Raw genomic sequence first — 13,359 nt, forward strand, 5'->3', positions numbered from 1 at the left:
ATAATGGGTTGCCTAGTTAAATACAGATAGAACCAGTAATTAATTAGTTTGGAAACTACAAATCAACAGTTCATGAGGCATCTGACTGACTGTTTGAGTGTTTTACCTTTACTGCCTGTTGTGCCAAACATTTCAAATTGGTGAATCAGGAATGCTAGTTTAGGAATGCTAGCTGCTAGTTTATGAATGCTAGCTGCTAGTTTAGGAATGCTAGTTGCTAGTTTATGACTGCTAGCTGCAGACTGGTTCAGCGCATTAACATCTGGTTTGAACAGTTAAATCCTGTGTCATGAATATATAATAATGAAATGTCTGTTCTTCAGGTGCAGAAATGTCTCAGCTGCCTGCCCTGCTCCCTCTGACAGGTACATTCTATTCTGTTCTATTTTATTCCATTCTGTTCTATTCTTTGATTTCTCGTGACTTGTTAATGTGACCTTCTCTTTTTCCTTCAGGTCTTTTCTTCCTGATCTCGTCCATGTTCACCTCAGGATCCAGTGGTGAGTCTTAAAACACATCTGTCTGACTGTCTGTTGAAGCCGATGCTGTCACGAGTTAAAGGTTAATGCCCACGTAACCATGGCAACAGCAGTGATGCTTCAGTTAAACGACAACAAACACACACCTGTCACCATGACTCATGACACGTGGATCAGATCGTTAATGAATAAATGAATGTCCTCGTATGTACAGTAGAAAACTCAACGCTATGAGGACCCTCTGCTGTATTATACATTATATATAATATTATACATTACTGATGCAGGATGAGTGTGAGCAGAGACAGGAACAAATGATCTGAGGGAATGAACTCAAACTTGAGGCCAAAAGGAACAAAAATACAGCCTGACGTTTGTGTTAGCTCCACCTAGAGGCTGCATGGTCCATTACAAGTACAAGAACATGAAACATTTATTCTTTACGCTGAAGTTTAAAGTTTAAAAAGTGGAAAAGAACAAGAACAATAGCTTCACATCCTCAGAAATCTAAAAACTGAATCCACTATTCAGAATTTTTACCCTTTTAACTCTTATTTATTATTATTATTTGCTAATTTCCTTCTTATCCATCTTTGATTTTACACAAACAAAAACACAAAATTTCTAGATTTTTAATTTATCTATTTATTTAAAAACAATTTTTAAAAATATCTTTCTGTTATTTGTTATTTTATTTTCATTTTATTAATTGTATTAATCTTTGTTTTTCCATTTATAATTTTGATCTTTTTTATTAAAATGTATATTCTTTAATTTTCATTAAATCATTTTCTCTGTTATCTATGAATAGGATTTTATTTTCAATTTTATTTTAAAAAATTGTATACATCTTTTCAAGTTTTATTTTTTAAGATTTATTGGATTTTTATAAAAAATAAATAAAAAAATAACAAGAATAACTTTATCAATGCTGTGATTAGCTTCTGGACTAAAACATCTAGAAAATACCACTTTTACACAAGTTGCATCAACAGAGTCACAACAATGAGTGATTAATAATGATATTTTCACTGCATGATGAGAACTTGTATTTAATGATGATACTTGTGTAGGGTTTTGAACAGTGTGTTGATGGTGTGATGTTTTCTGCTCAGTTCCTTTTCCGGTGTCGTGTGCGACGCGTGGCGCTGACCTGACGCTGGACGTCATAGTGGTTTTATGTCCTCCAGACTGCACTCAGTGGAGGATGTCTGTATTTGGGACGGGGGTCTACGCCGCCGTCTCGTCTGTCTGTGGAGCTGCTGTACACAGGTACGACATTCCTTGTGAAAAGTACAAAAATATTCTTCAACAGACGAAACACGTCAAAACTAGACGCCTGTCACTGTTTACTGTCTCTGATACTCTGGACGTATTCCCAGTACAGTTTGTCTGCCCGGAGGCTGGCAGGAGTGGTTCTGTTGTGTTAGTTGGAGGTTTTTGTTTTTTTTTTGGTCACGTGGATCAGACTCTGTGTTCACGTGACATAATAGTGAGCATTGTGTGTCCTGCTGTCTGCTGAACTCTCAACAAAACACCAACACCATGAAGGAATGTGCAGGAATGAAGGATTAAGCTCTCAACCCTGATTGACCTCCTCCTTCCTCTGCAGAGGACCTCCAGGGGCCCCGAGAGGAAAAACTCTGCTCCTTTAATCCTTCACTTCTTCACAATAATCTAATCTCTTTTTACTGAGAGCTTCCTGCTCTTTTGATGGAAATCTTGAGTCAGTATCCAGGTCTCTGTCGAGTTGCATCTATTCAGATGTGATCAGAAATAAGACCCAGCATCAGAAGAGTCGGAGTTGTGTCCTTTATTTTCATTTGTGGTTTTATTATAAGTTTAAATTGTGATTTAATTTGTGGAACATCTTCTCGGCTCCTCCAGGGGCCTTGTGGGGTCGTCTGGGGGCCCCGTCAGGGTTCATAAGCTGCAGGGGCGACATAATTACCTGAGCTCGTACGCCCACGGCATCCACTCACAGGCCCTGTCTCACTGGACCTCGTCCTTCAGCCTCACCAGTAGGTGGAGACATTTATTCATTGAGTGGTTTAGTCCATTAATCAGCTGACTAGATTCAAACATTAGCTACTGGTCATCTAATCTCATTAACATAATATGATGTAATTACCTTTAACCGACTCTGGCTAATGTGTTTATTTTCTTTTTTTGGAGATAAAAATGTAAAGAATGGATTAGACAGCGTATTTATCTATTTAATGGAGGGACAGCAACTAAATCAGTTTATGATGGAGAAGAAACAAAACAACAGCTAAACACCTCAGACTGCAAAGATATTTCAGTTCTTTTAATTGTAAATTGATGTATTTATCTTTATATGAATCATTGTCACTCATTCTTGTATCTTGTGTTTTAAACCAGAGCCTGTAAATCTTCCACTGGAGCTGACAGGTGACACCAATACAACTCCTCTACCTGCAGCTGCACAAGCAAGTAAATCATACACACCATCACATAATACTGACATCTATGACCTTATTTTATTTGGGTGCTTTGGGTCTTTATTGATTACATATTTCAGTTTTCCATTTGTTGTGTATTAAATGATTGTATTCATTTAGTTTATGTTCCACCTTTAGTTGGTGTCATGATAAATTCAGTTTAATGTCCGTTTCCACCGTTTCATAATAATACAACAGTGTCTGCTTTTAGCATTTTTTTCTGGTTAACAACGTTTATTTCCATTTTTTTTTTTCTTTTGAACGTTGTTAAGATTCTTTCATTGAGAATCAACTCTCATCATCTCGAGGCCTTCCAACAGATAAAAGGGAAAATCCACAAATTCCTTCAAAACTGTTCCACAAAATACTTAAACAGGTTAAACAGTCCAGATAAATCTAAGCAACTTAAACTTGTTCCATGGACATTTTACTTTTCCAGTGAAGGCAACCCAACCCCCCTCATTATTTAATCTAGACTTCACCTGTTATTCAGAACATAAAACATCTAATGCTTTAATTAATGTGTGTGTGTTACGTTGCAGCCAAGAAGACTCTGAAGAAGCCGTCGGTGAAGAAAGCTCTGACAGGTGGAAATAAAGGTACGCCTTCTGTCTTTATTCTTAGCAAACAGTATTACTATTAACTTATGTCTTCAGTGTCTCTTTATTTTTGAATAAGTTAGTTCAATGATTTTCAATTTCATCCATTAATCACAGTTCTTGTGATTTTTGAATTTGAGCAGAAATGAACTAAATAGAGTTGAATCATCTGCATACAAGAATATGTTTTATACTCATTAATGAAATCATAAAGCTCTAATCTAAGGGTCTAAATGATTGATTTGAATGCTTTGTTTACTTATGTGTCAGACTGTCAGATGGACATCGCCATGGTGATCGATAGCAGTAATAACATCGGACGACGGAGGTTCAACCTGCAGAAGAACTTCGTTGCCAAACTGGCGGCCATGTTGAGAGTCGGACCGACGGGACCTCACGTTGGTCTGATACAGTCCAGGTCAGAATTTATTATTTTTATTTATTAAAAGTCAAAACCCATCAACATAGTGTTAAAACATGTAGACACACACAGAGGGTGAACAAAAAAGTAGACATTCAGTCATTATCTCAGATTTAAAAGTTTATTTTCAGTTAAGTACAACAAGTAAGTACAAAAACAAAAAACAAAGTCTTTCAAAATATAAATTTTAATTTCACAACTTGTAAAACCCTCAGGGTCCACTTACATCACGCTGCCAGTGGGGGCAGTAACGAGTTAGTTTAGACTGAATTTTTCTTTAATGATCAATGCATCATAAATACAACAGATATGGATAAAAACATAGATTTATATTGTGTATATGTGTGTGTGTGTGTGCAGTGACTCCCCCAGGACCGAGTTCCTGTTGACCAACTACACTCAACCTAAAGAGCTGCTGTTCGCCATCAAGGAGCTGGCTTTCCTGGGAGGAGACACCAACACAGGTAAACTTTATTTATCTATAATTAACGTTTAATTAATTAGAAAACATCTGATAAAGGTCCTTGATTTACAGCTCTACACTTTAAGTCCTCACACGGAAACAAACAAACAGGAATCTAACTCATGTGGACTTGTTGTGTCTCTAGAAGACGTTTCCTCCAAGTGTTCATCTCTAAATGTCTGGTGAGTTTAGGTTTTTATCAGGAACATCTGTGGGTGGAGTCCACCTGAAGGTCACATGACTAGAGTCTGTTAATGACCTGACGCTCACCTGGAATTACGAGGATCTGTTTTGAATGGTTATCTAATGACTCATTAATGTCCAACATGTCCAGTTTCTCTTGTTTTTTAGATATGAAACTAAATAATGACAATGACACATGTCCCTCCTCAGGTAGAGCCATCATGCACACAGCTGAGAACTTCTTCTCCCAGGAGAACGGGGGGAGGCGTGGTCACCCCCGGGTGATGATGGTGCTGATTGACGGCTGGCCGTCTGATGACCTGGAGCAGGCGGCCATGTTGGCCAGAGAGTCGGGCATCAACGTCTTCCTGGTGTCTGTGGCCAAACCGGCGCCTGAGGAGCTGGGGATGGTGCGGGACAAAGACTTCACCAAGAAGGTCGGCTCTTCGTTTTTCCTGTTCGCCGTTTGTTCTGCTTCAGATTTTCTCTGACAGGATTTCTGACTCTCCTCCTGCAGGCGGTTTGTAAAGACAACGGTTTCTTCAGCTACTCCATCCCCAGCTGGTTCAGCACCACCAAACACGTCCGACCGCTCACGCAGAGACTCTGCTCTCTGGACGGCCTGCTCTGCAGTAAGACACACACCTGTCTCTAGATACATGTGATAATAAAAAGGAAGACAGGGTTGGAGATTTGGAAGCTGGCAAGAGATCAGTGTAGCTAGCTCTGTGGTTAGCATGTTGGTAGGTGATAGTGGTCATACCTGAAACACACCCAGAGCTGGCAGGACGCTGATTGGTTGAAGGACCAGACAACTTGAAAGCTGACAAGATGGATTCTAGTATGTCTGTGAAGGTTCTCAGACATCCAGGTCATCCAGTCTCTCCTTTGGGAACTGATTCTGCAAGAGACAGAAGAGAAACGTTCTCTGACATCACCTTTCATTAATGTGATTAAACGTGTCTTCAGGTAAAACCTGCTACAACTCTGTGAACATCGGTTTCCTCATTGACGGCTCGTCCAGCGTCGGAGACGGAAACTTCCGGCTGGTCCTGGAGTTCCTGGCAGGAATCGCCAGGAGCTTCGACATCTCTGACGTCGGAGCTCGAATCGGTCAGAATGACGACGCGCTAGCAGCTGATTAACCGATGCGCTCTGATTGGCCGACTGACTTGGCTGCCTCGTTGTTGTTGCTGCAGGTGCGGTGCAGTTCACCTACGACCAGAGGCTGGAGTTCGGCCTGTCTGAGCACTCCAACAAAGAGGACGCCATCAACGCTCTGAGGAGGATCCCATACATGAGCGGAGGAACGTCGACAGGATCGGCCATCAGCTACACCACACAGAACCTGTTCAGGTAACACAGGCTGCCTCCACCATGACTGTCTGCTCCAAGGACGCATTAAACCTTCCACCCAGCGGTGTCCCATAAATATGAGGGAAAGTCAAAATAGAACGTGTCAGTACCCACAATCCTCTCTGCTCCACTCTGCCTTACTGGGAGTCATTTCAAACTAGAGAAGCTTCTCTTTCCATTGATACCATTGATAACTTAAAACCATTAAACAAACTTTCACTACACTTAGCTCAACCTTTATCAGAAGTCAAACTGTATTTATTTTTTCCTCCGGCAGGCGAACAGGACCAGGTCGCAATTTCCTCATCGTGGTGACGGATGGACAATCGTACGATGACGTCAGAGGTCCAGCGTTGGCTGCTCAGAAACAAGGTGTGGAAACTGTTTTGGAAATGTTGGTTAGCACGCTGGTAGCTGATCCTAAGACACGGCAGTACTACCTGACGGGACGGATTCTGTCACGTAGTATTTATCTTTAAGAGGCTAGCATTAGCTTGTTTAGGCTAATGTTGCTGCTAACTTTATCTTGTTTTGGCTAATATAGTTGCGTATGCTATCTTGTTTAGGCTAGTTAGATTATTTGTGTTAACATAGCTGCAAGATTAGCCTAAATAATAACAATATCATGCAAGTAGCTAACATTATCTTGTTTAGGCTAAGGATGCTAATGCTGTCCTGTTTAAGCATCAGTAGCTGTTTATAAACCAGAATCCAGGTTAAGGAATATACATATACTCTTACATTTTCAAACTGTCATGTAACATCATCAGTTTGTATCATAAGATTCCACATGTACACTTTAGTCAGATATGTGTATCTATGACAGATGTATGTTTATCTTGCTGTTCTCTTCTCTCTTTCTTCTGTCTGTACCCGGCTGGCCTTAGGCAGATGGGTTCCTCCATATGAGCTGGGTTCTGCTCAAGGTTTCTTCCTGTTAAAAGGGAGTTTTTCCTGCCACCGTTGCCTTCAGGCTGCTCTGGAGGTTTCAGGCCGGGTTTTTGTAAAGCGTCTTGAGACGATTTGTATTGTTATTGACGCTATATAAATAAAATTGAATTGAATTGAATTGAAGGAAAGTAGAACTGATAACGAGAGGCGACATCCGTGGTGAAAACTGCACCTGCTTCTCTCGTCCAATCACAGGCATCACCATCTTCTCGGTGGGCGTGGCCTGGGCGCCCCTGGATGACCTCAGAGCGATGTCATCAGAGCCGAAGGAGAACCACACCTTCTTCACCCGAGAGTTCACCGGCCTCGCTGAGTTCATCCCGCCGCTGGTCCGAGGAATCTGCCGGGACTTCACCGAGAGCAACTGAGGACACGGACACACGGACACACACACACACACACACCCCCGCACACACACACGGGTTTGTGTTTCTATCCCTGTGAGGACATTTACTGTCAGAATACATCATACACAGACACTCAGTTATTAGAAACTAAAGCTCAACACCAGAACCTTCATGAAGATCAAGATTTAGAGCAGGATGGTTTCACTAGTGTACCTAATGAAGTGGCCAGGGAGTGTGTGTGAATATCTCAAAGAGAAGAACATGTCCTCACAGAGATAGAAGTTCAGGCCCTCACTCTCTCTGTATATATACTGTTGACATGTAGTTCTGACACACATGTACATAAAAGAGGTCATTATTCTGCTTTTATATTTCCTGTTTTTGTTTTTTTTTGTTAATGAGCTTTAAGGAAATCAAACGACTGATCAACGTCATCGACAGAAAAACAGAATCATTCAGATGAAATAAAAGTAATAATCAATAAATAAATGCACAAATGAAATATTAGAAAACACCTGCTGCACATAGAACATGGTTTTAAATCAACAATCTGCATTTAGTCATTTTCAGAATTTAATCCGTTAAAGACCCGTGTTTGAATTAGTGAAATACTTTCACAAGTATTTTTTTTTTAATTAGATTTAAAGAATTGAATGTTCCTCTACATCTAATGAAATAAAAAACAGAAGAGAGAGTAGGAATCATTTTATAAATTTAGTTGTAACTAAAAAGACTGCAACACTAATTTTATAATAGAATTACAACTAAAAACGCCAGTAGAGATCTTTGGTTAAAAATTAGACACTTTAACAATTTAATTGACAGCTTTACATTCTATACTTCCTCCAGTAAACGACAGAACTTGAGTCGACACTGGATGATTTCAGAGCCTCATTCAGAAGTTGCCTTAAAAATATATCGTTTTAAGTTTACCTCAGTGTCGCGTCATCAGTGACGTTAATCTGAACAGATTTTAAATAAATTACAAACAGAAGCTGCTGACAGATAATTCAGCCACGTTTTAAAAAGGATAAAAACTGGATTAGTTTAGGAGTTGATTTAGTTTTACCCTCTGTGGTCCTTTAGAGTCTATCTACATGATTCTCCATCAACCAGGCACCACATGGTGACTTGACTGATAGAATCTGAGCCACACTATACAGCCATCTTGTTGTGAAAGTTAGCTTAGCATTGATACGTAGCATGCCTTGGTGACTGGTTTCCCTGGGGAGTTCCATGTGTGAACAACATGGAGGAAATCTGAATCTTCTTCTGGATTGTATAATGATCACGATGGTAGAATGTGATGATGTCCAGGATAAATAAAATGTCCAACCTCCTTAGAGACGTGACTCCTGTCTGAATGAGGCTCTGACGTCGTAGACAACAGATCAAACTGAGCGTTTTAACAAATTCATCGTTCTTTTTTATCTGATTTTGAGACATAGATGTTTAAGTGACAGTAAAGACAAATAACACTTTTTATTTTTCCTCAGACTTTAACCACAGACCAGTTTTCAGGGGGTGATCACAGCTGCTTTGTTAAATTCTTACTCCCTCGTCTAAAACGTTTCCTGACAGCTCTGGAAATTTGAAGTTTTCTTCTCTAAAATATTAAATCAGCTCATTTAAAGTTTCCGTGCTTCACGTTTAGACTTGAATCTTTTCATATATCAGAATGAATCAAGACTAAAGTTTGTTGAACATGTTTGATTCTGACTTTTTACGTTATGTCTTGACAGTACTCTTGTATTTTTTTGTCGTTAGAAATTAAAACGTTTGCAGGATGTTTTTTCAAAACCTGATTTTATTTTTATTTCTTCTCTGTAAATGAAACATTTAAACATCTGATGAGCAGTAACTCTGTCCTGTTTCTGTATTTATTTCCTGTTTCCCAATAAAGAATAGTTTGTTTTTAACTCTTGTTCTTCTTCTTTTTATAAACGTCACAGATTAGAGCTGGTGGCGCCCTCTGGTGTCACACCAGCAGACGGCAGCTTTAAACCCTGATGTGGTTTCTGAGCTTCTGAATGAAACCCAGAAACTCTAACTAACCTGTGGCTGGTTCCATGTGATGGAGGTTTAAATATGATCAGGAAGTCATGACTTTCGATATGAAACAGAGTTTTAGATTCAGAGTCACTTACTGTTTAGTCTCACAGATGAAAAGATGCTGCAGAACGCCACCAGAATCTTCTACAGGCTAAAAAAAAAAGAGGAAACAAAAATGAAGATGATTTTGGGTTTAGAGTCTAAATAAAAAAATAAGTTGATTTGATTAAAAAAAAAAAAAAAAAAAAAAAAAAAAGCAAATACATTTACCTTTGGTTTCTCATTTACTTCTCTTCCTGGTTTCTTGTTTCATTTATTAAAGGACCTGTGGTTATTAGATTCATAGAGATGAAGTTTTTGTAGGAGAAGAAGACGGGATGAAGGAAGAAGAGGAAGAAGGGAGGAAGAAAAAAGGAAGTGAGAAGAAGAGGAAAGAAAGAAGAAGCAGAAGAAAGTACAAAGGAAGGAAGGAAGAGGACAGGAATAAAAGGAAGGAGGGAGGAAGTCTGTCGAAGGTAAATGTTTCCCTCTCCTTCAGCCCAGGTTCTTTCTACCTGTTGGAAAGCTTAGTCTGACTATGAATAGACCACCTGACAACTTCTCCCCAATCAACAGTTTATTTAGCAGCAGAGAACAGGTCCAGAGTCAGCGCTGAGACTTCAGCTTAACCACCTTATGGCTAGAAAAGAGAAGCCCCCAACTATGTGTGCACACAAGTTTGATTCTATCTGGGCTCCACCTGAGGACAATAGGAGGAGCGCCGCCTTTAGTGGATCAGTAGTTTTCCATGTGTAGCCGAGGCCGGCTCTAACTGGTTTCTACAAGGTGAAATATTAGAGTGGTGCATCTTATCTAGTGAGCAAAGCTGCAGCAAAGCAGTAAACAACCCTGTATCTGGTATGAAAACATAAAGAAGACTTCTTTCTTTTTTTTTACCCTCACATAACTCTTTAATATCCAACAAACCCCCTGTTGCCTTAAGGGCACGCCACCCCTTATCATGTCCTGTCATACAAAATCATAAAAACCTCTTATAAAACAGGTGTATGGATGCAACGTAACCTATATGTGTAACCTGGGCCTCCTTCCAGCGGTCATGTGAACGTGTTCCCCCAGACACGTTGCCATCTCTCCGGTAGGTTCAGGTTGTGTGTGCAACAGTCTGGAAAAGCAACTAACACTGTCTATGTGTATATAAATATATGTATGTAAGTCAAAGCTGAAGCAGAAAAGCAAGCAGCAGAGCAAAACACTATTGTACCAAGGTGAGATCAGTTCTTGTAGACCCTAACTCAGACTATATCCTCCAGATCAGGCTCATCATGGTCAGTTCCTTCATCTGGATCATGGAACGGCCTCTCCTGGTTCTCGGTGGACTCGCTAGGATCAAGCAGGGCTACATTCTCAGTGAGGTTCATCTGATAGGCTGGAGGCGCTCCCTTTGACTCCACATTCCCCAGCGCCTTGTCCATACATCACACCATGAGAGCCCTAATGCAGGGAATGCAACAACAAGCACACAGAGCAAACACTACAAATGCAACAGCTGATGACGTGGCTACACCAGCTGCTAAGAACTGATCAAGCAGGCCAGATAGGGGATCAGAGACCCTGGAATGTTCTTTGAGCTCATTTGAGAGGGCTCTGAGGCCTCTCAGGGTTTTAGTCAGAGATCCGTCAGGGGCCACAGGTGTTATTGGGGATAAACGTACAGCACATTTCTCCAAACATGCTACAGACACCTCCTCTGTCAGCCAGACACATACATTGGTCCTTCTCTTTTGTGGTCTCTCGTTGTGTCCCCCTGTTGATGTAGTCGTTCTAGGTTTATATTTGGTAACACATCACCTGACTGAGTTTGTAGTTCATCTATCACATCCTACCATAGTAATAGCAGGACGACTATCAGGCCTACCACTGCCAGACAGGCCAGTGTAGACCATGAGCCAAAGGTCAACATTTGATTCTTCCTCTGTTTCTTCACCTAGATCTCTTAGGTGCTTTCTGATTTCTCTAAGGTTTCTTTCTGTGGATGGCTCTCCTCTTCTACAGTGTGTTTTGTGCCAGTATCGACTCGCCTTAGTCTGCTCCTCATCCAGCCAGACTCTCACACCGTACGTGGTTGAACGGGCCGATCCACCTTGGCTCATCCCACGTTCTGTGGAACACTTTCCTGTAGATCCACTCAGTCCTCATCCATTGTTTCAGGTCTACGTGGACGTCTTTTACAGCGTAAGCAGAGTCAGTCTAGATGTTAACCTCTTTCCCTTCGCTCAGTTCACAGGCTCAGGTTCTAGCTGTGATGTCTGCCTCCAAGGTCTCCCACAGGTGTTCTCTTATCAGTGAGGCCTGTCTGCTGACTACAGCGTAGGAGGCTAGTATTCCTCCTCCAGGCGCCGCGTGGCTGTGTCCATCCATGAACAGACTGTCAGCGTTGTTTATGGCTTCAGTAACTATGTTGGGGAAAGTGTCCATCTCCTGTCTGACCAAGGCTTCACACTCATGAGGTACTTCACTGGTTATAGGAGCAGCCATGTTTTATGCTTCTCCCCCACTCTGTATCTTCAGGGTAATGTGGGGAGACATTTCAGGTCTTCATTTGTACATCATGTCCAATTCTTCAGTTAGTTCAACAGCAGCCCCCCCCCCCCCGTTCACCAATATAAACATTATCCCATTTAAACTAAGCTTTGGGTCCTCACTCACATATTTAGCTCTAAGGATACTTAGTGTTGTTTGTTGTTTCCCATAGTTCTTCATAGTTTTCTACTTCCTCACTTTGCTCTGGACAACCCAGATAATTTAGAGTGACATGAGCCGGATCCCCCAGGTCCTGATACGATGTCGTATCCAGACTCTTTATCACATCAAATAGATCAGTTTGTTCTGGTTCACATATCTTTCCCCACCACACCAAGGCATTACTTTGTTCTCAGTAGGAACTGTTTGGAGCATTTCAGTATCTGTGTCTGCATGTGTTCTGATAATCTTACCGTTAGGGAGAAGGACATCAGTAGAGTGGTGACAACAGACGACTGTAGCTCCCATGTCTGCATCAAATCTGCAGCAAACAGACTCACTGGGCATCGCTGCTGTATCATAAACTCATGAGTGAATGTGAAAGTTTCACTGCCTGAATCTAATCCCATCACTTCAGTGAATTGAGGAGAGTTGGAGGTCATCATTTAGAGAACTACACCTGGCTCCTGTGTCTGCCATAAACAGATAAAGCCTACCACCGATCATAACATCTAACACTGGAGCTGGGAATGCCTCTAGCTGCACCTCTCCTAGGATGGGACCCCGGGACCCCGGGACCCCGGGACCCCGGGACCCCTAGTACTGTGGCATCAGATTCGAGTTAGGGGCTATGTGGGGTGGATTGCCACCCTGGCCTGGGTTATTTGGGTACTGGTGTGGTGCTGGCGGCGCCTGTCTTACACCTGGAGCTCCACGGGGTGTGTACCTATGTGGGCAATATCGGGCCATGTGTCCCGTCTCCCCACAACTCCAGCAGTCGAAAGGCTCCTGGCCAGAGTACATCCCTGGGACCTGTCTGCCTCGTCCCCCCCACTGGAACCCTCTGCCTCTCCCCCTGTACTGGCCTCCTGGAGGGTATCGTTGATACACTTGATATATGGGTCTCGTCTCTTCCTCGGGTGGTTCTGTCTGGAGTGGTGGGGGTATCAGGGTTGGACCGTTGGATGTGGTGGTAGGCACAGCAGCCATTTTGGTTTTAGACACTTTAGTTTCCTTCTTTTTCTCATTAACTTTATCTCTCAGTTCTTTTAATTGTTCTTTCAACAGTTGAACACTAAGGTCTTCTATCTCCCTCTCTCTCCTCTCTTTACTCTCATCGTCTCTGTCTAAGTGATGAACCAGAGTATCCATCCACATGTCCAGGGGCATACTTTCTCCTCCTACCAGTCTTTCCATTTCTTCTCTAACAGAGCCGGTCTGTCCTCTTACCATGACTTGTTTAAACCACCTCTGTAGTGGCTCAGTTAGAGGACAGGATCCCGTGTGTCCCTCCCACAGTTCTAACA

General features: G+C 41.7%; 1 protein-coding gene across 1 annotated transcript; it reads left to right on the forward strand.

The window, feature by feature from the left end:
* Positions 1–331: 331 nt before the first annotated feature.
* Positions 332–7,845, forward strand: coch (coagulation factor C homolog, cochlin (Limulus polyphemus); the record flags this gene model as incomplete). The annotated part of the gene is made up of 14 exons (XM_084569735.1): positions 332–365; positions 456–500; positions 1,595–1,751; positions 2,367–2,500; positions 2,862–2,933; positions 3,484–3,540; positions 3,811–3,958; positions 4,322–4,425; positions 4,818–5,044; positions 5,125–5,239; positions 5,577–5,720; positions 5,807–5,963; positions 6,241–6,335; positions 7,110–7,845. The coding sequence occupies 14 exons, from the start codon at positions 332–334 to the stop codon at positions 7,280–7,282; spliced, it is 1,662 nt and encodes a 553-aa protein (XP_084425861.1). The 3' UTR covers positions 7,283–7,845.
* Between the last annotated feature and the right edge of the window lie 5,514 nt (positions 7,846–13,359).

Source organism: Chelon labrosus (genome assembly GCF_963514085.1).
Source record: "Chelon labrosus genome assembly, chromosome: 20".
Classification (NCBI taxonomy): Eukaryota; Metazoa; Chordata; class Actinopteri; order Mugiliformes; family Mugilidae; genus Chelon; species Chelon labrosus.